Source organism: Parambassis ranga, chromosome 2, assembly GCF_900634625.1.
Source record: "Parambassis ranga chromosome 2, fParRan2.1, whole genome shotgun sequence".
In the NCBI taxonomy this organism is placed as follows: Eukaryota; Metazoa; Chordata; class Actinopteri; family Ambassidae; genus Parambassis; species Parambassis ranga.
Genome location: NC_041023.1, coordinates 38,160,644 through 38,183,744, shown reverse-complemented (window position 1 = coordinate 38,183,744; position 23,101 = coordinate 38,160,644). Strand labels below are relative to the sequence as shown.

The following is a 23,101-nucleotide window of genomic DNA, read 5'->3' as shown; positions in this document are numbered from 1 at the left end:
TCAGAGGAAACAGGGTCCTCTGGTGGTGAGGTAGGTTCAGCATTTTTACACAATGACTTGAACTATGGTCGTACTGTGTGTCTCTGTACAGATGAGAGGTTCCCAGAGTATGGCAAGGTGGAGTTTGTTTTCTCATACGGACCAGAAAAAATCAAAGGTAGACATTTTTTTTCTAACTCACTTTCAAATACTCAACACAACCCCATTACCCATGATGCTTTGTTTTTCTTCAGGCCTGGGCCACTTGGAGAATGGGCCAAGCGTCTCTGTGGACTACAACACCCAGGACCCTCTGATCCGCTGGGACTCGTATGAAAACTTTAACCCCTGTTGTGAGGATACTTCAGTCAGTGAGCACGGTATGTCTGATGGATAGGTTGTCTCTACTCATCCACAGTTGGTAATAGAGACTATCAGTGTCACCGTGTCATCTGCAGATCCTGCTTTGATAGTTTGATTTATAAAATTTGATGTCATGGCTCCTTTATACTACAGAACCCATGACTCTTTGGTCACAATAGATCTTAAGCTGCTGTTTTGCTCCTCTATGTGCTGCCTGTAAAGCTCACACACCCTCCTCTTCTTCCTCCAGCCTGTCAATTAGGCCTTTAAATAGCCGCTGCAGAAATAGGGGGGCGTCAGTCACCCTGCTACTGGCAGCCCCCTCCCCAGGGGGTGTTGTAACCTGACACACCAGCAGCCCCAAGTGCCCAAACCCACTTCCATCCACTCTAAGCTTTTGCTTCTGTGCCAGAGTTAAGAAACTTATAATTTAATGCTAAGAAGACAAAAATGAAAATAAAATAAAATGAGCATAAATGATGTAAGTGCTTTCTCTGAGTCCCTTGGATCCCCTTAGCGATGATAAGATCCATAATTAATCAATTAAATTTGCACAAACAGAAGGATGTTCTCACCCTTAGTTGAGTCAGGACTTGGCAGCCATTGTGGTGCAGCATCCACTTTTATATATGGGTTTTTTTATACAGCTTTGCAAAGACCCATTTCATTTTTATGAACATCCCCCAGAGAACCGTTGCAGTAATTGCTGTGTTGCAAGGAGGTCAGCGGGAATCGCCAGGATTGCAAGTTTGATCCTAATTGAATGGGTGGCAGAGTTCTCTCACTCAGCAGAAATACATCTCTGACGGTTTATTCATTCCTCTAATTGCCGGGTTCGCTCTTACACTTAGATGCAAGAATTTGGATGTTCAAGGGAAGCTGGAGCATGGTGTCGTTTTTTTAGTAAAGTGTGGATGGATGGACAGACTTGATAAAGAAGAACACTGGATGCATAAAATATGTTTATGCTAGCTCTAATGCACATGGAGTTAGTGTAGGCAAACATGAATAAATTATTATTTGGTAGAAACACCATCAACTATTTTGGATGCTAAATTAGCTAGCTTTCCAGAGTAATCAGTGCCAGATGCTAGCTAAGTTACAATAAGCTGGCAAAGGTTAGCTGGCTACTGTTCGCTCACTATAGACCATAAAAAAAGATTAATATTGCAGGTTTTTGGAGGTAGGGTCACCATATTTGCAGGTCTGGAGTCTACCTAACTGCACCCTAATCCAAATAAGGGCAAAGGAGCCTATGTGAAACCCAGGTGTATATATGTTTATTTCTGCTCTAAAGTTAGGCATTTTAATATAAAGTTCAGTGGGGATTGACTCCCTCTTGGAAGTACCCTCATGTGGCCATTTGAGGAACTGCAATTTTTGCCCTTTTTTACAGCCTCAAAGATTGGTGATTATTATATTGTTCAATTCAAATATAACAATAGTTCTTCATTATCCAGAGGTAGGTCACATTACATTCAGAGCCTTTAAAAAATGACAACACAGATTGGAATTCAGTGTTGGAAAAGTTACCACTGGGAAGAAAGAACACTTTTATATATAACAGGCATGCAGAGTATTTTAATCAGGTGTTAAATACACATTTTGTTGGCACACCCAGGTGACCACATGCACCACTGCCAAATGAATAACACTGATAAGCTCCATGACAGAATGACCTATTTTTAAACACGACAGCACAGTGGACATTACTCACTCATCAGGTATCATTTAAAGAATTCAGGTTGTTTATTTGTCCTGGTGTTAAACGAATGTTTCATCCTCTGGCGTTGATGTCAGAATGCATCTGGGGACTCAGCTAACTCTTCCCTGACGCCATTTTTAACGGCCGACCTTGGAAATGTAGTCGAGAGGACTCGACAAAAGATGGGTGTCTTAAAAGGGGTCTGCAGGATTAGGAAGCTTGGAGTATGTCACACTGATGCTCTGTGGAATGTGAGGAGAGGCTTCCTTACTTTTAAAGCTGTACTTGGTGAATTTAGTGTTTGTCCAGCTGTTTGTGTTATTGGGGCATACAACATTTTGTATGTTTGTGCAGTTTTTTATGTGGTGTGTGCCATGCATCTTGTGTTTTGTCGGCTTGCCTTTGCTCTACTAATAGCCCAGGAGGCAGCTGTTAACCCAGAAGGTCAAAACAGCCAGAAGGCCATGGTTTGTGCCACCAAATGATTGTTTCTGTAGAAATCTGAAAAAATCATAAGAAATATCCAAGTATTAGCAGCTCCATATGGGACGCAGTATGTAAAAGCAATGTTTTCTATAGGAGTGAGTGTGCCTGTGTGTGTGTGGCGTACAGTAAGGCAACAGGCCCAGTGACTGCTCTTCCTTGTTTACCGCCCTCCTCCCATATTTGGCTGGGGCCGAGCCCTGAAACATGTCTGGAATAGCTGGATAGAGACAGACAGAGAGACAGATAGAGAGACAGGCACACTGAGACTTTTTCAAAGCAAGGAACGCTGCATTAGAAAGGATAAGGAGGATTGAACAGATGAAAAACATTTAAAAGAACAACAAGAGCTGACTGGTGAGTAGTAGCAGCTTTATTGCTTCAAAATGTGCAAAAATGTGTGTTAATTTTTGCAAAAGTTTGAGTTTGTTTGTGTGTTTACTGCGTTTCCATGTCGACGTCGTTGCATCCTGTGCATTTGGCACCTACACGGCACAAAATGAGTCATGGAGGCTGCAATTTGTGTGTGGAACATTTTACAAGTGGGCTGCAATTTGGGTACACCAAAAGTATTAGAGACCTCGGCTGAATAGCTTCATGTCAGCGCACAAGACATTGCAACTATTATCAGGCTATTTACACTCAAACCCAGTGCAGTAATTTTTTGAAGCATATCAGATGAGATGGAGTGCAGGTATTTTAAAAGCAACCTTTGTGTGTGTGTGTGTGTGTGTGTCTAATGCTTCTAGTTAGGCCTCTTGCTGACAGCATGGTGAGCTGTAGCAGCAGGTTCAAATCCCAGCAGTGGAAACCCCACTGAGCCAGTTCTCATCTCTTAATGCCTCCTTTCTCCTACTGTCTGTGGAGATGTCTCCATACGGCTTTTCTCACTGTCCTTCTTTCTCTCCTATTATTGCTTCAATTACACTGTTTTGTTTCAAATCTCTGTCTTGAAATTGGGCCAACATTGTCCATGTGAGTGTTACTGTACTTCTGCACCTACAGAGGGCAATAGGTTTCTGTCTCTGAGGGGTAAATTTGGCTCTCCAGAGCTCCCAAAAGGGCCAGAGATGACAGACTGACATCAAGGTAGAGAGCAGGCAAACTCACTATTATGACAGCTACTGGATGGACAGATGCACAGAAAGCAGATACAGATATGCCGCCCAGACACCCTCGTGTTAGTTCACTTTTAGTTGTTGTTGTACTATTTTTGAAGTTATTTTACGTGCGCATTTTGTTCCAATATTCAGTTACTTAGTGTACTATTTGCACTCGATGTGAAAATATTCAAAGGGAAGCTATGCGGCTATTCTCACCCAGGCAAAATATTACATTAATCACACATTAGCAAATAGCATGTTTAGGTTCACACACCTGCAAATAGCATTAGCCTCACCTTCAAATTATGGATCTTTAAAGGACACATTTTAATCCAATATTCATTTACTTTGATTGTGTACCTGATCATATTTGAGTCAAATGGAAGCAGTTAGGCTATTTACACTTAGGGTTGTAGAGCAGCTAGAAGAAAAGCTTTTGTAAGTCACCCGGGGAAATAATAGCATTATATGGGTGCGAATAGCATTTTCTTTCAAGAATACAGTTTTACAATATGGATCATCAAAAATTTACATAATCCATGATTCATATGTTTTTAAAAGAGAGTTGAGGCAGGTTTGTGAGATTGTTAGCTTTGCTTAACCAGTGCCATCTATTGTACTATTTACATCCTAGCATGGATCATTTGTAAATGCTCCTTTGCTCTTTTGCAAAGTAGTAAGTACATTTTTGAAAATATACAGAAGATGACTAGTAATGATTTAAGCGCAGATAATCTCAATCTGCAGCTTGACCTTACACTTCTTCTTCCAGTTGACACGAATCAGATGAGGTTGGCAGTCAAATACACAGACAGTCAGAGGGATGGCTTTTTTATGACAGGCGCTCAGACAGACAGACGGATGGATGACTTCACCCTGAAAGCCATCTCGGAGACGGACACTGATACATTCACGTCACGTCACCTCAAACTGTGACAGCTGGCAGACAGTGATAGATAGGATGAGCGGCAGACACTGCAAATATAAAACTGCAACAGTTTTCCTTGTGCCAGTCACTGATACGCCAACCATGACACCTTTTTCGATGATGGACTGTCACATCCTCCGTTATGAGACGGGTTTCTCTCTCTTCTCTTGCAAATGAAAGGATAGTTTTAAATGCTCGGCTAGGGTATATTTTTTCACCCTGTGTCTCTCACACACGGGTGTTTAGGACAAGTCAGTCACTTTGTCAGTCAAACCTCTGCTGGCATGCAGACTGACCGTCATCACCGTGGTATGAAAGCTGCGAAGGTGAAAGTCACATCCTGCTGTGAGATACTCGTGCTGACATCACCACCAATGGAGACCATTTTTTTCATTGCTCATCACTGCCAAACTCCTACTTTGCTTTGCCGTACCCACCATATGCATCAGTTAAATCTTTTAAAAGTTAGGTATGCTTCTATATTTATATGCTTGTGTGTTCTGTAAAAATGGGTTTGGAACATTTTATAAGGTCATCGTGACCCCTATAAGAGCCCAGCTCTGGAAACTTAAAAGGAAGGATCTCAACCCTTGTGAACTGGCTCTACTTCCATCACTATTAATAATCTAATGGTGTCATATATATAATAATATATCATGGGGATATACATTCCCATTCCTCGCGTTGACAAATTAAGCTTCATTCACTCCTGTCAGCTAATCTCAAATGTACTAACTGTGTATATAATCCACATCCCAGCTGGTACATTTGATACAACAATAACAGTGGTTGTAGCACATTGTCTATTTATAATAAACCATTGGCCGCAGGTGGTTAAATGGCTTTTTAATTGCCTCCAAGGCTGGGATGCAGCAACGAGACACTCAAGTGAACATGTAAGAGAATGCAGCTGAGAGGCAGGTGGTGTGTGTGTGTGTGTGTGTGTGTGTGTGTGTGTGTGTTGCCTCTGGCATTTTAACAAGAAAGGAACACACCTGTCATAGAAGTTTCTATTCCTTTGTGTGTAAATGCTTTTAATTTGCCAATATATGTAAGTGAAGGTCTGCCGCTGCTACTCACTGACACCAGAGCAAAGCTATGTGTCCAGATAAAGAGCAGTTTGTTGGTGTCATTCCTTTTCCTGTATCTACATATACATTATTTGTACGGTAGTGCAGGGTCATGGGGGTCTGGAGCCCATACCAGCTGTCAATTGGCATAAGGCGGGGTACACACCAGACAGATCACAAGTCCATCACTGTGCTTGCCTCAAAATTCGTCTTCAGCCAGAAAGGTTTGGCAGCATCGGGTGTCACGGTGGTGTAGTGGTTAGCACTGTGGCCTCACAGCAGGAAGGTTCCAAACTGGGTCTTTCTGTGGCGAGTTCGCACATACTCCCTGTGCCTGTGTGTGTGACTGTGGGTGGTTATTGGTCTCTCTATGTTGGCGATAGACTTGCAACCTGTCCACGGTCTACACCACCACCATACACCAGGACAGGTGTTCAGCAGACACTGCAGTACTGGACAAATTGGGTTCAGAAAAAGGATGTCTAGTTTGGGAGCACATGATGAGTCCTAGCAGCAACAGGAAGTAAATACAAAACGAGCTTTTAAACATATACACACCCACAATCAGCAGAAATAGCAATAGTTGTGAAGCTGAAAGACTTTCAGGATCTTGCTCAAGGGCACTCCAACATACAAGCTGTTTGCAGACATCCTGTTTATCCCTTCACTTTTACAGTTAAAGGTCGCACTCTTTCAACACTGGTCTGTTTCCATGCATGTTGGTGTATACAAGCTCATGTTTGTTTAAGAGTTTACGCACATGCCAGGAATGTGAGGCAAATGTAAAGGTCGCAACCTGGTGATGCAAGAGAAAGGTGAGATTCAGTCTGGAAACATCAATGATTCAGTCGCCCCTCATTTATGTTGAGTTTTAAAAAATATTTTTTTTTGGAAAATTAGTGTCAGACACCAAAAAAAAAGTTCAAAATGCTTTCCGGTAATACATCTATAATTATGATACCACAGAAACATTTTTTGTGCATGTTTAGATTTCCTCTTCAGTGTCTGCTTTCCAGATTTAACCTCAAATGGGGTCAACCCAGCAGCTAGAAAAAAAAGTGTCAAAGCTGAGTCGTTTTAGCCGTGGAGTGCTAAAAGATCATCTTTTATGAACAAGAACAAGGGCGTTCTGTTTAAGGTCAGAGCAGGCTGGCTCTTAGACACTCAATATAAGGCCCCCAACTTGCAGAATGCAGTTATTCACAGTGAAGGGATCCCCCTGATGACATCATGATCCAGTTGTGCAGTGCAGACAAATAGCATGTGAGATGTTTATTTAAAATGACAGCATGTCCCAGTCCCTCCTCCCTAACTTTCCTCTGTTGCCGGGAACAAGTCAGAGATTATCCCAGAGTGCCAGCCCCCCCTTTTAGCAGATTCAGTGGTATGGCCCCACCTCGCTCCGGCAGAGCACATGGTGGGTGATGGGAGGACATGAATCAGAGAGGACAGGGAGAGTGAGAGAAGGAGCCCAAAGGGAGAAAGTTCCGTCAGTGAGAGGCTGCTAAAGGACATACTGATGTATGGACTGACTGGCTTTTTTCAATCCAAATGAAGAGGAAATGTTTTTGTAGACAGTGGAGTTAAAATTCATTTACAGGTAAGGAGGATGGTTCCAGTTCCAGATGATGTAGAAATTAGGATAAGGTTTATGAAATCATAGCATTGGACTAATAAACCTGGATTCCCCCAATCGCAGGAACAAATGTGTTTACGGCTTCCTCGCCTGTCCTCTCATTCTTGTTGCTACTGTGCCTGTGAGCCGTTGTTGACATGGGTTTTGAAATAGCTGCGGTCCGAGTGATCCACCATCTGTCCTCAGGGGTCTCCCAAATTGTCATGTATACGTTGTCTATCGCTTTGCATGTGTATACTAGAAACCAGCGCTGGTGCAGTGTTTTGCAGATTGTTGTGGCCCCCTGTGTGAACACTACTGAATAGGTGTGTTAGTGGGAAATCATCCTATGATAGCATTTGGAATTTAGTTAAGATGTTCAGATGAATTTCAGGTTCTGGTTTCCTTGGTTAAAAACATCAGTCATAAAAATAGGCCTATGCAACGTATGATGTATTTTTATAACTGTTGACATGTATGCAATCACCCCGGCTTTGCCAGCATGAATCAGCAGCCAGAAATCAACAAGACCAGTCCACAGTTCTCAGTCTTTCAAAACCTGGCACTGCTGTTCGTCCCCTTTGGCTCACACAGGTCAGCTGTGTCTCGGACAGGACACGCCCAAGACCATGTGGGCCTGTGCTGACGCAACGTGACAGGGGCTTCAGACCTGCAAATTGGCTATTAATAGACCCTGGAGGGGTTGTGTTGCTGATGGCTGTGCTGCATGCTGGACCTCAGGGTCAAAAGAGTCGGGGGTAGAGTAGGGAGATTCAGTGTGGTTGTGGTGTAAGCGTGGTTGTACTACTCCACCCACTTGGAGCCGAGTCTAATTTATGCAAGTCTGTCCTTTCTCTTGACTGGTTACTGTTAAATAAATCTTTTTCCATCTCTTTCAGATGTGGGTCATACCCAAGGTCCACTTGATGGAAGTCTATATGCCCGGGTCCGCAAGAAAGACTCCCTGGAGGGAGTTGTCACCATCAATGGCCTCCCAGTCCATGAAAACCCCTTAACCAATGCAGAGAACCCGTTGCAGCACGCCAACCATCCCCTGCAAACCACTGAGCAGACCCTTCCAGTCACAGGCCACACCTCACTCCCTGCTGTTGACCACACCCTCTCTGTGAGCAGCGATTCTGGCAACTCTACGGCATCCATCAAGACTGATCGTACCGATGAGCACAGCCAGTCTCTTCACAGTGCTGTAAGCCACAACAACCCTACTGCAACTGCCCCACCACTCAGCCCGCAAGAGAAAAGAGAGCTCGACCAGCTTCTGAGCGGCCTCGAGGCACCAAGACAGGCCTACCTGTCCACATCCACCAGTCCAGGTGGAGGAGTCCGACATCTGGTCCCAGCGCAGGTGCATGTCAATGGGGGGCACACAAGGCTAGTTGGTGCCCCTTCAACAGAGGAGCGTGAGACAGATATTCTTGACGACGAGCTTCCTCATAGCCAAGAGGGCAACAGTGTGGACAGCTTGGGCACACTCTCATCCTTAGAGGGTCAGGCGACACCAGGAGACCTGTACTACCCACCACAGACACCTGCCAGTGGCCAGAACGACGGGCCATACCTTGAGAGAGCAGTTCTAGGAGAAAAACTGAACGAGATGCCTGTGCATGGAGTACGAACTCCTACAGCAATGCAGGAGAGATCTGTGGACTCCGCATCGCCACAGGGGGGATACAACAATTACCAAAATGGAGGAGGGATGTACCGTTCACATTCATTTGGGAACCAACCCTCAGACAGCCCAGAGACCAACCCTAAATTGATGCCAAGGGCCCCTGAGAGGAGCACCAGCAGTCGGGAGGCTGTTCAAAGAGGTCTCAATGCCTGGCACCAGTATAGCTTACCAGATGATCCCTTTGGCCCACCTCTTCAGTCAACCCATAGCCTGCCCCACTTTCCCACCTCAGCCTCACAGCGTGACATCGAGCAGTCCATTGAGGCACTAAACATGCTAATGCTCGACCTGGATCCAATCAACTCGCACATGTCTAAGTCCCACAGTGCACCCCCTGGGGAGAACAGCCTTAATTCATCCCAGGTTCCCTTCTCCCAGACCCTGACCAGGCCTTCGTATCAAGCTGACTCTGCCATCCACAGCTACAACAACTCTGGGCCAGTCCATCAGCCCCTTCGATCGGCTGGGAGGGTGTCAACACTGCCCAACCAGAGCCCAGTCATGGAGTCTCCAGCATATTCTCCCCAGAGGCCCAACGCTGGATACCAGCACCAAAACACCACCCCGACACACACCCCTGAGCCCTACCTCCACACACACCACCACTACCCCACCAACTCTTCCCCTAATCACAACCAGCAGGCACCAAATAAACCTGTGACCTCGTACCCAGGTGGTGGGGTTTCGCACTCCCCAGACCTGCAGACCTCATCTCCATACCCAGGCTACAGTGCCTCTTCTTCCCCACTTCCTGCTCTTACTCCTCAGCCTAAGGATACATCCTCTTCATCATTGCATAGAGAACAAGATACAGAGGAGGAGACGCTAAACTTGGAAGGCCTGGTGGCTCACCGCATCGCCGGTAAGGCTTTAAGAAATCTAGTTTTCCAAAAACATGATGAATTTTTAGCATACAGGCTAAGGTAGATTGAACAGGACTGAACTCCAGCTTGTCCTAAATGGATCTTGAGCAGCAAGCAGAACGTGAGCAGTTTCTGTTACAGATTCATCATGTGGGGGTGCCGTACCAGAGGAATGACCTGTGCTCATAAAATTAGCTCTGCAGCTGAAATAAAGCAGAGCTGGTGAGAGTGCAGATGGGATGGCAGTAAGAATAGCCAAGCATTCAGAGGCTTCAGCTTCCAGGCATTGTCTGCATTCATAATGATGCAATGGAAGCTCACCTGCACCTCCCAGTGGACCAAAGGTGTAAATACCTTTTATAAAAGGTTGATATAGGTCAAGCAGAGTCTGGCTGTTTTTTTTTTTTTTTTTTACCGTCAGAGACCCAAATATAGAAGGAAATTGTTTAGAAAGTTATTACAATGTTGGACCTGAAGGGTAGCAGAATTTCAGTGATATCACTCACAGGTTCATTTGCAGTCGTTACTGCTTATAAAACCTCATAATAGTAATCTGTGTAAGCTCATAATCACACCAAAATGATGATCATACAAGTAATATTTTAATGACAAACTTGTAGAATTATTTATTCACTAAAACCAATATATATATACCAATATATATATATATATATATATATATATATATGTTATCGCCTCATACAGTTATGGCCTCAGTGATGTCATACACACCATAGATGATACAGTCGACTAATGATTCTTCAGACTCTCTCAGATATTTGTAAGAATCCACACATTTCATTCCATTGACAGACCTATGATTCCGTCTATTAATATGCTATGAGCCCTTACAAACCTCATTGTTGATGTTAATGTGGTTTTAAAGAGAAAGCAACATGTTGAGTTGTATTTTTGTATGGTTAAATGTGACATAATATTACAACAGTGGGCCTCTGGGGGTTAATTTGAACATTTTTTATTCTGATTTTTCTTTTTTTTTTCTGTTCAATCATTTCTCTGCTGCGTGACCCCACCATTGCTTCTTCCTCTGCACATTTCTCACCTTCCTCCCTATCCTCCACCTGCTGCCTCCCATCCCCATCCCCACCCCCCTGGAACAGAGTACAACGCTCGTATTCGGGGCATCAGTGAAAGCATGACACCGCAACAATCTGACCACCACCGCTCCTATTCCTTCTCTGGTTTGTCCACTTTCCCTCGCTTTTAATTTCTGACATTATTTCATGTTTTTCAAAATCAAATATTTCATCATCAGTTTCTATTTTCTCTCCTTTTCCACTGCTTCTCCTGCAACTTTCTTTACACATCTTTCCTGTACACAATTTTTGGATGAGGGTTATCGACCCTTTTCAGGTCCTACTTCTGGTTGTATAAAGTTTTTGTTGACAATGTTTTGGCGGGGGTTTCAGGAGTTCGCTCTAGAGGGATGACCCCAGAAGCGATGCACGAGACAGGCAGGCGTCGGACGACGAGCGAGGGCCAGTACCAGAGCAGCCACGAGGACACGTCAGCAGTGCACTCAACAGACTTTGCCAACAATTTGTCCCTCAACCCGGGAGGAAAACCCAGAGAGGTATTTAAATTTAGATTTCTAACTCTTTGGCATAGTACAGACAAACGATTAAAATAAAACAGATTCTTTTCCAGGGTCCCATGCACAGCTACCGGGAGGCATTTGAGGACACCGAGGCGGCCGACAGGTTTTCCAACAGTCCCACTTTTGGAGGCGGTGGTGAGAATTCCCCTCCAACCTCCAGCTTTCCCGTGTCACCACAGACTCCTTACTTCAACATGTGTAGGTTCACTCTGCCTGCAGACAGGGGGCGCTCTAAAACCTTTTTTTATCTGATCTTTTTAGATACATTTGTTGGTGAAAAAACACAGTAGTTTTATTTACAAAACAAACAAAATGATAAACAACAGTGCTAACAATCAAACATCTGATATATGATATCTGATAATGCAGATCAATAAACAGGTAATATAAGGAAAAATAGATCATTAACAACCACTAATGAACAACCACAAAAATAAATGGTAACCTAGATCAATAACAAACAAAGTGGAGCTTTTCCTTACAGTCATTAGCCTGCCACACAGCGTCTCTATAATTATTCACTGTCCCTGTGGTGTCAACAAACAAAGAAGGGCCCGGCCCTCTCTGTCCCTCTCCAATCACCTCTAAGGCTGCACACCCCAGCATCATTCCTGGACATGCCGGCTCTCCTTGTGGACCCCAAGCTTTGTAAGCCAAATTCTGCCCATCAACCCACAGCCAGGACCCGGACAAGAAACGGAAACCAATCCAGACACGTTCTGTGGTGGTGCTTTTGTGCAGCTCATTCTGGATCAGCATCATCTCTGTGTCAGACACCACACTGGCCAGGTCACTGTGGTGCTTCCTGCAGTGCTGCAGAGCCTCTTCCCAAGTCTTTTTCTCCCTCACCACGATCACATTGTAGCAGAAAATCGTACCAGTGGTAGATTGAAATGCATCATGCATCTGGAAATCTATAAGGAGGCCATAGTCTTCATTGGCTGTATTACTAGGTTGAGTTGGTGCCCAAAAAAAGTAAGTCACTTTTCCACCTCCTGACCACCTCCATTCCCTTCCGTCTGTGGATTCTTTCTCCATTCCTGTCCAGATAGCAGAAGTCATATTGCCAGAGAGCTCCCTTAATTTCTGGATGTCTTTTTCATTGTTGATAGGAGCCATATCTGCATGATACAGCCGACAGTATTCCAAAGCCTTATCCCAAGTCTTTTTCAAATCCTTGTAGACATACTTGCTCAAAGTCTCAGACAAGCCCAGCACTAGTAGGATGAAGGTGAGATCCATCGTCATCAAAGGTTTGGAAGATTTGTATGGCGAAGTTGTGCGTCTTGGTTTTATGATCTCCACGAAGGATTTGAATAGGGAGGGCATGCCCTCCATCTACAACTCTTTTGGGCTACCATGGCAACAGGTCCCATTCAAATCAGGAGATTTTACATATTTTCTCATACAATCACCAGTCCTGCTTTGTTTGGGACTAATATAACAATACAATACATAATATAGTATATATATAAAAAAAGATTAAATAAATGCATAATAATAAATATGCAGATTGCACAATGGTTTTGCTGACAAAAAGCCCAATATATACATATGGGGATCAGAAAAGGTTTTGTAGTGTCTTACTTCCCAAACACTAAACAAATTTAGAATTTGTTTAATTTCCTGCTTCACAGCAAACATAAAGTCAGATTACAGATGTGTGCAAATGATTGTTTTTTCGATTGTTTTGCTTCTGTTTCTCTGCAATCTTTTACCCTTGTTTTATGTGACATTTGATTCTTGCAAGTATTTCATGAGAAAATTCTTTTAAAATAAAAGTCCTCCAGGGACAAAAAAAAGCATCAAACATTGACACGCTGGAGTATATCTGCCAATGCTGCACCTTCAAATTAAATGTCTCTAAATGACATGTTAGCCCCTCCTTTCTTCTGCAGCTGCTCTTGAACACACACCCGTTGTTGTAAGATGCTCTTTTGTGGTTTTATGTGAGTTCCAAAAAAAATGGAATGTCGCTAACCTCATCCAGTACCTCCTGAGGCTACAGTGATTCACCTCCATGTTCAGTCTAACCAGTCATTGCTTGGTGTGGCAGCATGCTGAAAATCATTCAGCACCTTCATCATTACATGTGTGAGCCTCATTTAACAGGGTAAAAATCAGGCAAAAAAGTGCTTGATGTTGAGCCTCATTAATTCAGTCCTGTTATTTGCATCAGTCAAATTCACCTCATTGTCATTGTTGATCAACCGTATCAAGGGCTACTGTGGTTTTGTTTGTGCACACCACCTAATGAAATCTGTGTTTTCTGCAGCTCGCTCCCCTCCGGGTTTGACCAAGACTCCTCTGTCAGCGTTTGGACTGAAGCCTCATCAGCAGGGTTGGTCAGGTCAGTATTTACACTGTGTGTGGGCATAGAACAACAAAACAAAGATGACCAAATCTTTACAAAGTGTGTGCATATTTCACTGATAGGCCGTTGTTTTTTGTAGTCCTCAAGTGCTCTAAACAGTTTCATGCTTTCAGCTAACACACCCTGCTTTGCACTCTCTTCCTTGCTTTCTGTCAGACTCTGATTCTAATGATGGAGAGCAAGGTAAGGGCAATCATTTCCTGTCTCTGCTTTTGTGTTTGTATATTGCCTGGTAACGGCATCCCATTTAAAGTGTGTGTGTGTGTGTGTGTGTGTGTATCTTAGATAATCGTGGTTTCAGGGACTCCAGGGCACAAGCTCCTTTCTCCTCCAGCAGTCCCATTCACAGCGCTGATGGGTGAGTCGTCACACTCACATCAGTCAAGCATCCTTCACAATACACACTCATAGATAGTGATTGCTTTTGTAGGAGGAGGATTGGTTCCTCAGATGGTGCTCAGCACAGACCCGCCTCCCCTGAGGGCTCCCAGGTCAACATCATGGGCGTCCACACTGTCCCCGGTAGCCCCAACACCCTCCACCGCACAGTAGCCACCAACACCCCGCCAAGCCCAGCCCTCCAGCGACGCCTGGGACAAGCCAGCCCATCACTGGCCAGACACCCGTCGGCAGCCGGCGTCCCCTCCAGTCCTCTGGTCAGCCGCAGCGCCAAATCAGCAGTGGCAGGCGTGCCTCCTAGTCCTATAATGGGGCGCCGCATGGCGGCAAGCGGCCACAGCACACCCGATGAGCTGGGCGCAGCCTCACGCCAGGGCAGCACCCAGCCACCTTCTACCCCCTCCTTCCCTGTTTCTCCACAGCTCCCCGAAAAGAGACACATGTCCAGCGGTGATGCAGAGAGGACAGACAACAAGAACCTTAATCCAGCTAGCGGTGGCAGCACACCAAACCTGTCCTCCACGCACACACTCCCGGAAGTCCCCAAGTCCATTTATGGTGAGGGACAGGAATCTGAGGCTTCACAGCAGGCAGCAGGTCTGTATCCTCAATGTAACCACTGTCCCTTTTTTAAATCCAAACAGATGGGTATCCTGACATTAAGATGAACGTCAAATTTGTCCAGGACACATCCAAGTTCTGGTACAAACCAGACATCTCCAGAGAGCAAGGTGAGCACTACACACACTGCTTTGATTTTTTTTTTCTTTAAGTGTAAACTTATTGTTTTCTTTTCCTTCTTCTAGCCATTAATCTTTTGAAGGACAGGGAGCCCGGGGCCTTCATTATAAGGGACAGCCATTCTTTCCGTGGGGCTTATGGCCTGGCAATGAAGGTGGCCTGCCCCCCTCCGACCGTCCAGCAGAACAAAAAAGGTAAAGGAGTCCACACATCTAGATCAGGCGTCTTTTATAAAATCATTTTACATATTTTCATCTTCTTTAGTGGTTGGCGACCTGACTAATGAGCTGGTGAGGCACTTCCTGATCGAGACAAGCCCCAAAGGCGTCCGTCTGAAGGGTTGTCCAAATGAACCCTATTTTGGTGAGCCTACTGCACTGAGATCTGACATGTAGACCAAGAAAGAGAGTCTGATAGCTTTTGTCCTTGCAGGATGTCTTTCCGCCCTGGTGTACCAACACTCTATGACCCCACTGGCTCTGCCCTGCAAGCTGATGATCCCCACCAAAGGTCAGCTTGTACTGTCAGATCGTTGCTCGTAAACTCTTGCTTTTCTGACATAAATTCTCCCTCTTCTAGACCCCAATGAAGAGGCCCTAGAACTCGCCACACCTACTGATCCAGTTGTTGAACTTCTGAAGCAAGGAGCAGGTAAGCATTACTGGGATTTAAAAATGCCATTTCAACTCCAATGTGTGCCTGAAACTGTAAAAAATGTTAAAAAATCACTGGACATTTAAATTCCCCATGGTCCATGAAAATATTACCAATCTAAGCTTAGAATGATTTTATTTCCTTAGACACACTTGTTTTAGTTAAAAATGCCAATAATAAACTGTTTAAACTAATTAGATTCTGTAAAGAAACACAGCACAAACATGTAGCCATGTTTGTGCAGAGATGCAGGACGTTATGTTGTAGTGAACAATGAACCCACTGTGACTGCAAATGTGACAGGAGTGTAAAACATCCAGAAACTGCTTTAGAGGGTTAATATAGATGGTTAGCTGGAAAAATTAGCTCACTTGCTCACACACTGTCACCCTTACCTTACAGTTCAGAAAGTTCCAGAGGAAGCACATGGTAAATACCGGTTTGTTCTGCTCTACCATGCACTTGAATGTAAAAAAATTGCAATCACAGTTGCAGTTAGATTGCTTTAAAAGAAATGCATGTGAGTAGAGTTCTTAAATATGTAAACAATGCTGTGCAGTGCATGACAAACCTCACTGTATGCTTTGTAAACTCCATCACCTCACACTCACCCGCATGCACCACACTTCTCTCCCAACATCCTTGTTTACTTTGTTTACTTCTAGCGTGCAACGTCCTCTACATCAACTCCGTAGACATGGAGTCCCTCACGGGGCCTCAGGCCATCGCCAAGGCTATCAGCCAGACTCTGGCCACCAACCCCCTACCTGCAGCCACCACCGTCCACTTCAAAGTGTCCGCACAGGGCATCACCCTCACCGACAGTCAGAGGAAGTGAGTTCTACTTTGGATGACACAGGTGGGGTTAGGGAGGGCCTGATACAGAATAGTAGAACTTTCTCGCAACCTTGGTAGGAGTCCATGTAGATGGTTGAGTTTAGGGATGTCCCGATCAGGTTTTTTTGCCCTCGAGTCCGAGTCTGAGTCATTTGATTTTGAGTATCTGCCGATACCGAATCCCGATCCGATACTTTCTATAAAGGCACTCATTGCGGCAAAACCCGTGTGTGTGTAGGCCTGTCACGATAACAGATTTTGCTGGGCGATTAATTGCCAAGAGAAATTATTGCGATAAGCGATAATATTGTCAAATCAATGTTCAACTAACATAATGATAATGACATATAATGCAAGTACACCCTTTCAAAGATCAATAAACTTTAATTTCTAAAGAACATTTAACATTGGAAAGGCCCCCAATTATCAACACTATTATTATTATTGTTATTATTAATGATATTAATATTATTATTATGAGTAGTGGTAGGCCTATTACCATAGCTTATCTGAGCATAGTCAATGGAGTTAAGTCAAACCAACTAGCAGGTCATGAGCACAGAGCCAAACAACACGCACTCTACCTGCTGCTGGGAGTGGGCTCACCTGTGCGCACATGTGTTTGTGTGCGCACGCGTTTGCGTGGTGTATGCGCATCAGCGAATTTTAAAAACGCCGCCAGGTAGACAGAAACACATAAAATAGCAGAGATGGCACAAGAGGACTGGGCAAGAGGACTAGACTGGGTGGCGCTGCAGCGAATGCCGCCAGTGAGAAGGCAGAGAACTTCACTCGTACAACGCGGACTCTCTTTGATGGCACGTTGTATTCATGAGCATGTTTAGTCTTGTGGTGAATTGTGTGGAAGTGTTGAACCAGTGTTGTGCAGCTTCACAGCTCTCTGTGTTGCTGTAACGAGCCCTGCAGCACTGTGACGCACCGTGGCGACGCAGACAGCGAGCTGACCGTGGTCTGCTCAGAACATCCCGTAAACGTCACGCAATGAGTTAAAAAAATAAGAACTACCTGTTGGTTTGACACATTTTAAGACAGAAGCCGCGGGCCATATTAAATCTGACGGCCGGACTTTGCACACTTTATACGCTACGACGCACCGGAGTGACGCCTTTTGTCATCCAGCCTCTTTGGCAGCGAGAGGGGGAGAGAGGGAGAGAGAGAGGCCACATGGCAGATTTCACACACGCAGCACATCGAGGTCTCGAACCAGGACCTGTCGCACCAAAAGCAGCTGTCATACCCCTGCACTACAAGACACAGAGCCACCCTGCACAGAAGGCGTTAACTTTGACAGCCCTAAAAAGTATATATCCGAGTCCTGATCGGGAGGTAATGTCCGATTCCGATCGAGTCTGAAATCACGTAATCGGGCCCGATTTCCGATCATGTGATCGGATCGGGACATCCCTAGTTGAGTTGGAGGTATTGATCCCTCATACATATGGATATGTCACTCCATGGTGGAGTGGATAATCAGGCCCAGCAAGGAGGTGTATAAAACCTTAAACCTGGGGGTACACCTTTGACAATGCACTTACTTGGGATTCAGAGCAGGATTGTTCTTTGCCTGTAGTGCCCATGTTTAAGAGTATTATATCATCAGAGGTGTATGTTGATAAGTCTTTTCTTCTGCAGAATTTTCTTCAGGCGACATTACCCCATCAACACGATGACCTACTGTGACATCGATCCCCAGGACAGAAAGTAAGAATACGTCTTTCCTGTGCACAAATTTTAAGCAAAAAACAAACTCTGACAACTCTGTTTCTTTCTGTAGATGGGGCAAAGAAGGAGGCGGCTTAGTTAGGTAAGTTTACCTCCTTTACACATTTGAGCTTAAAAATGCAGACAAAAAAGTACTAACTCCAGATTTTTGTTTTCAGGCTTTTTGGATTTGTTGCAAGAAAACAAGGAAGCACAACAGACAATGTCAGCCACCTGTTCGCTGAGCTGGACCTGGATCAGCCGGCTTCTGCCATCGTCAGCTTCGTGTCCAAAATGATGAAGCGGTGAAATACCCTCAGATGGCAATGGCCATTTTTGCAAATCCTCGTTGGTGTCTTTTCTTCGCCAGAGGCTCCCGATGATGTTTTTTTTTTTTGCCTGTTGTTTCTTTTTCCCCTTACCCCTTTCTCTGCCTTGCTGTCTTGACATTGTTGGAAGTTGTGGAGCATAGAGGATGCGATGTGTGGAGCCGTGCACGTGACAAACATGGAGCGAGAGAGTTTCCTCGCTGAAAGAAATTTGCTAGCTTAAAAAACAAAGGAACAAGTCAGGGGAATATGTAAGGATTTGTACGTTTCAGGGGTTTTCTGTTGTTTTTTGATTTACCAAAGGTAGTTGCAATACAAGTGCAAGAATGATGTAGCTATTAAGCCATTATTATTTCCTCTTTTCAAAAGATGAAACAACAAAAAAAAGAAAAGAAATCTTGAACTTGTCTTCAGGAAAAAAGTCGGCCTTGATGGCTTTTAGCAAAACAAGTGTCTGAAGACATTATGCATGTTAGCTTGATCTTTAAACTTGGTTCTTCTACCTTCCACAAAAGTCATTGTGAAACCCTTAGAGTGGTCATTTCTGGGTCTGTTGTGTGTTGGAAAGGGCTCTGCAGTGCAACAACGACTGATCTAAACTGCCCACAGCAGACCAGACTCACAAAAAAATACAAAAAAAAAAAACTATAAAAGAAGAAGAAGAAGAAAAAAGCCACGCTAAGGTCACTGCACATCACCTCAGCCTCCTCTCCAAGCCTTTTTCTTAGCATGAGAGGAGTTTCTCCACAAGATGGCGCTGCTCGCTCAGGCTTGGAGTTGCACAGACTTTGTTTTTTCCTGCTTGCAGTCTGTTGCTGCCACTAAAACACACTGGAAGTCAGCACGGGGGAGGGGAGGGGATCGGGTTATCGAACCCCACCCCATCCCCCTGACCCCCCACCTCCACCCTACCCCCCATCACCTGGACCTATGCACTGTTCTTTAATGCATGTTGTTGTCCCAAAATGCACCTCCTCCTCCTCCTCCTCCTCTCATAGCATTCACCATCACTGAAAACATTCTATGCTGTGTGTGCTAAAAAAAATTAATGATATTATTAATAATAATAATAATAATAATAATAATAATAACAAGACACTGAGGTTGTATGACTTGTCAAAGACTGCATGAAACATTTTTGTACTCTCCTCAGAGTCCTAAAAACGTAGAAGTAGATGGTGAGATTTTTATTTCTTTCACTTGAGCCAGGGTTTATTTCTTCTTCTTTTTTTCCCACAGTGTTTGTCAAAATTCACGTTTAGATATGGGGAGAAAAAAAAAACACTGTGCTCAATGCCTGCTTGTGAACACACACAAACACACACACACACGCTCAACCATTCACAATAAGCTAAGGAAAACTGATATAAATGTACATAGATATACTACTTTGAAAGGTGACATAGCGAAAAAGTATTTATTTTTGTTGCTTTGGTCCCTCATGATTACTCATATATACATATATTGTACAGTCTAGATAAAGATAATGGGTTGAGAAAAAAAATATATACTTATTTTGGCTAATGATTTCAAAGTCTGATGATTTTGAAATGTGTTTGAATATATGGTGTACATTACTTTGTACATTTTCGGCTCGTCATTATTTTTTTCAGAACGAGACAGGGCATGAGTGAATTGCATGGAAAGAAGCATCTTTTTTTTTTAAATTCAATAAAAAAGGGAACCTCAAATGCAATACACCACCCATGACAGTTATGATTTTTTGCCAAAGATTCAGACATCTATGCTAATTAGCTAGCTGCATTTTTTTTATTTTATTTTATTTTATTAAATCATTCACACCTCAGCTTTAGCAGCAGTTTTTTCAACAAAAAATGTGTCCATCTCAAGGCCCCTTTGGATTAAACAAAGCACTTATACTCACATTTCATATGGAGCTGGAGGCAAATAAATCATGTTAAAGCTGCCAGATGGTGTCTTCTCCACCCCTCCTCTCTTCAACGTTATTTATTATTATTTATTTTCTGACATTTTCTTTTTCAAAACATTTGTCACAGTTTTAGGAATGTATGGTGGCGCTTCATTGAAAGCAAAGAGGTACGGATGCATTGTGCCTGTTGGCTTTGAGTCAAGAGTTACCTTTTAGTGAAAATACAAAAAAAAAGACTCTGTGACCCCCTTGTACAGATGGGACTGTTGTATGAATGTGCTACTATGGATGTGCAAAAGGGTCTCAGATTTTCATTTACATCATATTGTCATTGCTTAAGGAGAAAAAAAAAACATTAAAGCAATACAGATCAGTCGGAGCAGTGTGGGTGTTTGTTCAGAGAGCCTCAATTACCAGAATGTGCGTCAGGTTTGCAGCTGCCTGATCAGCAGCACCTTGTGGAAGTTGATTTAAGGAGCTGCTTCAGGGATAAAAGTGAAGCTTTTGGTCACACTCTGATGGGAAAAAGATGCCTGAAAATCCAAACCTTCACCCACATGAAACCTCTTAGAAAGCACATCTTACTGCATTCAAACATGTGTTGTTGATGCAGATGTAGGCAGCCTTGATTGATTGCACTTTCTGGTATGTTTACTTTCCTTCTTGAGTTTAAAAAGTTTTTTTATTTGTTTGTTTAACCATAGACCGGTTAGCTTCCAATCTAAGCAACCTGCTACAACCAAAAATCTGTCAACAATTCCTCTGTCACACAATAGTAAATTGATAACAGGTGTGCTGCTTGTGGTTGAACACTGAGCAGTAGCCCGATGTTTGCTCAGGGCATGAGAAAACTGACCAGTAAAGAAACGCGTTTTTTCAAAACTCTGAGCAGTTCTCACAGCTGTAGACGGTGTTCAAACTCACAAGTATGCATGACACATTTCCCCTTGACAAATTACATATATATGGGCTGGAAGAGGAGGCGCGTGCTCTTGCTGTTGTGGGTGCATGGATTGACAAGGAGCTCCTTATTACAAGAGGTCACAGACGGGGATCAGCTTTGCAGTAGTTAGCGTCCACTGATACCTCTGGGATCAATCTGGCCAAGTCGGTGAATTTAAAATCATAACCATATGTCTTTTTGTCTTTGAAAGGAGGAGTGTCGGGTGGTAAGCTGCTGTAGGTGTTTTACATTGAATATATATATTCAATGTAAAATATATATATATATATATATATATATATATATATATATATATATATTACTATAGTATATAGTATATATACTATACTATATAGTATATATACTATACTATATAAACAGAAAATTAAGATAAATGACATTTGTCAAGTTGAGTCACACAGAATGGGTGCGAATAGCACAAATACATTCAGATGAGCTTAAAAGAGTGATCTCATGTCAAAACTGCAGCTCCTTTTTTATCACTTTCATGCAACACCTGGCCAAAACATGAACATGAGCCTCTCCCTTGGTCATCCAGAGCCATAATGGAAATGTGTTCAGTCTGTGAGAGGCATCTCACCCAGGTATGACCTTCCCGCACGGAGGCTCGGCTGTTTTGGAAAAACCTGACCCCTCAACATGCAGATGCCACTGAACTGTAAATATTCAAACAAGGGAAAATTCCCACTCCGCTCTTATCAAATGGAAAAATCAACCTGCTTGTTTTGGATGGCACTTCACCTACTATATGTGCTTTTTTGTGTTTTTCAGAGAACTGGCTTTTATTATTAAGTGTCACCTCCACTATATGTTGGTGAAGAGAATGGTGAAACATATTTTAGGAAATTATTAGTAGCTCATTGGTGATGTTGGTGAGCTGTTTCCTGCTTGTGATTATCTCAGTGGAAGCCTTGATTTAGCTCATTTGCTAAGAAAAACACTCCTAACTTGTATCATATCCTCAGTCTGACCGATTCACAGCTCCTGAGGGTTTCCTTAAGATAACAGCGCTCAATTCAGACTTATTACGACTGGAAACTGGGCTTCTCTGAACATCCACATGTTGGTCAGAAAGAGGCCGTGGATCGCCCCGGCTCTGAGACAGGCCAGCTGTCCTCCAGCCAAAGCAGCAGAACAGGCCCTGTAAGGCTTCCATTGCGTCCCCTGCAACAGCTCACTGACTCCCTTTTAGCTTCACGCTCGTGTGAAATCTCTCCGGAACAGCGATCATGCATCATAGGGCTCATCAGTGTTCTTATCTGGCACATCCACGTTCTTGTTCAGTTTGACGTGTGAGGATCCAGTTCAGCTTTTAAAGTTTTATGAGACTGAGCAGAGACTGTGAGGCATCCCGATCGAGCATGTCAGTCAGCTTTGGAGGAAAACATGCAGGTTTCTGGCCCGCCAGGATCAGGATAAGGATAAATGTTTCCTCTTGAATCTGCTCCATGTAGCAGTTGGACTGATTTTGCGGTTTTGAAGACATGTTTGAGTTTTAACAAGGCGTATTTTATTTGCAGAAGAGATTTGAACCCAGCCTTTTAGGAAATACACTTGATTTTTCACAGAGAGTTGCAGGGAAAAAATACAGCATTGCAGTAAAGGGGCAGAAGTCATATGTGAGATGCTGGTTGGTCAATATTTGACTTTTGCGCAGATCCAGGCTAGCTGGCTGCACCTTTCAGTAGCTGCTAAGCTGTACATGTATGTTGACCAAATTATCCTGCATCCTAAAGCTTTATATAATAATATCTTAGCTTAGCATAGCGT

The 23,101-nt window shown here is 43.6% G+C and overlaps 1 protein-coding gene across 14 annotated transcripts in view; it reads left to right on the top strand.

Moving 5' to 3' along the window:
- The window catches only part of tns1a (tensin 1a), a 48,028-nt gene extending 27,622 nt beyond the window's left edge, over nt 1-20,406 (top strand). For 4 of the 14 annotated variants that reach the window (XM_028421635.1, XM_028421652.1, XM_028421716.1 and 1 more), the window contains 20 exons: nt 92-157; nt 234-359; nt 8,146-9,801; nt 10,924-11,004; nt 11,233-11,396; nt 11,459-11,618; nt 13,696-13,770; nt 13,951-13,977; nt 14,080-14,152; nt 14,225-14,751; nt 14,838-14,924; nt 15,000-15,128; nt 15,199-15,297; nt 15,367-15,444; nt 15,514-15,585; nt 15,991-16,017; nt 16,254-16,422; nt 18,079-18,147; nt 18,221-18,250; nt 18,327-20,406. In XM_028421635.1, the coding sequence (XP_028277436.1) occupies nt 92-157; nt 234-359; nt 8,146-9,801; nt 10,924-11,004; nt 11,233-11,396; nt 11,459-11,618; nt 13,696-13,770; nt 13,951-13,977; nt 14,080-14,152; nt 14,225-14,751; nt 14,838-14,924; nt 15,000-15,128; nt 15,199-15,297; nt 15,367-15,444; nt 15,514-15,585; nt 15,991-16,017; nt 16,254-16,422; nt 18,079-18,147; nt 18,221-18,250; nt 18,327-18,456 (3,845 nt within the window). In that variant the 3' untranslated portion in view covers nt 18,457-20,406. The remainder of the gene's footprint in view (nt 1-91; nt 158-233; nt 360-8,145; nt 9,802-10,923; nt 11,005-11,232; nt 11,397-11,458; nt 11,619-13,695; nt 13,771-13,950; nt 13,978-14,079; nt 14,153-14,224; nt 14,752-14,837; nt 14,925-14,999; nt 15,129-15,198; nt 15,298-15,366; nt 15,445-15,513; nt 15,586-15,990; nt 16,018-16,253; nt 16,423-18,078; nt 18,148-18,220; nt 18,251-18,326) is intronic. The other 10 variants (XM_028421701.1, XM_028421724.1, XM_028421683.1 and 7 more) reach the window with 9 other exon arrangements.
- Nucleotides 20,407-23,101: the final 2,695 nt, after the last annotated feature.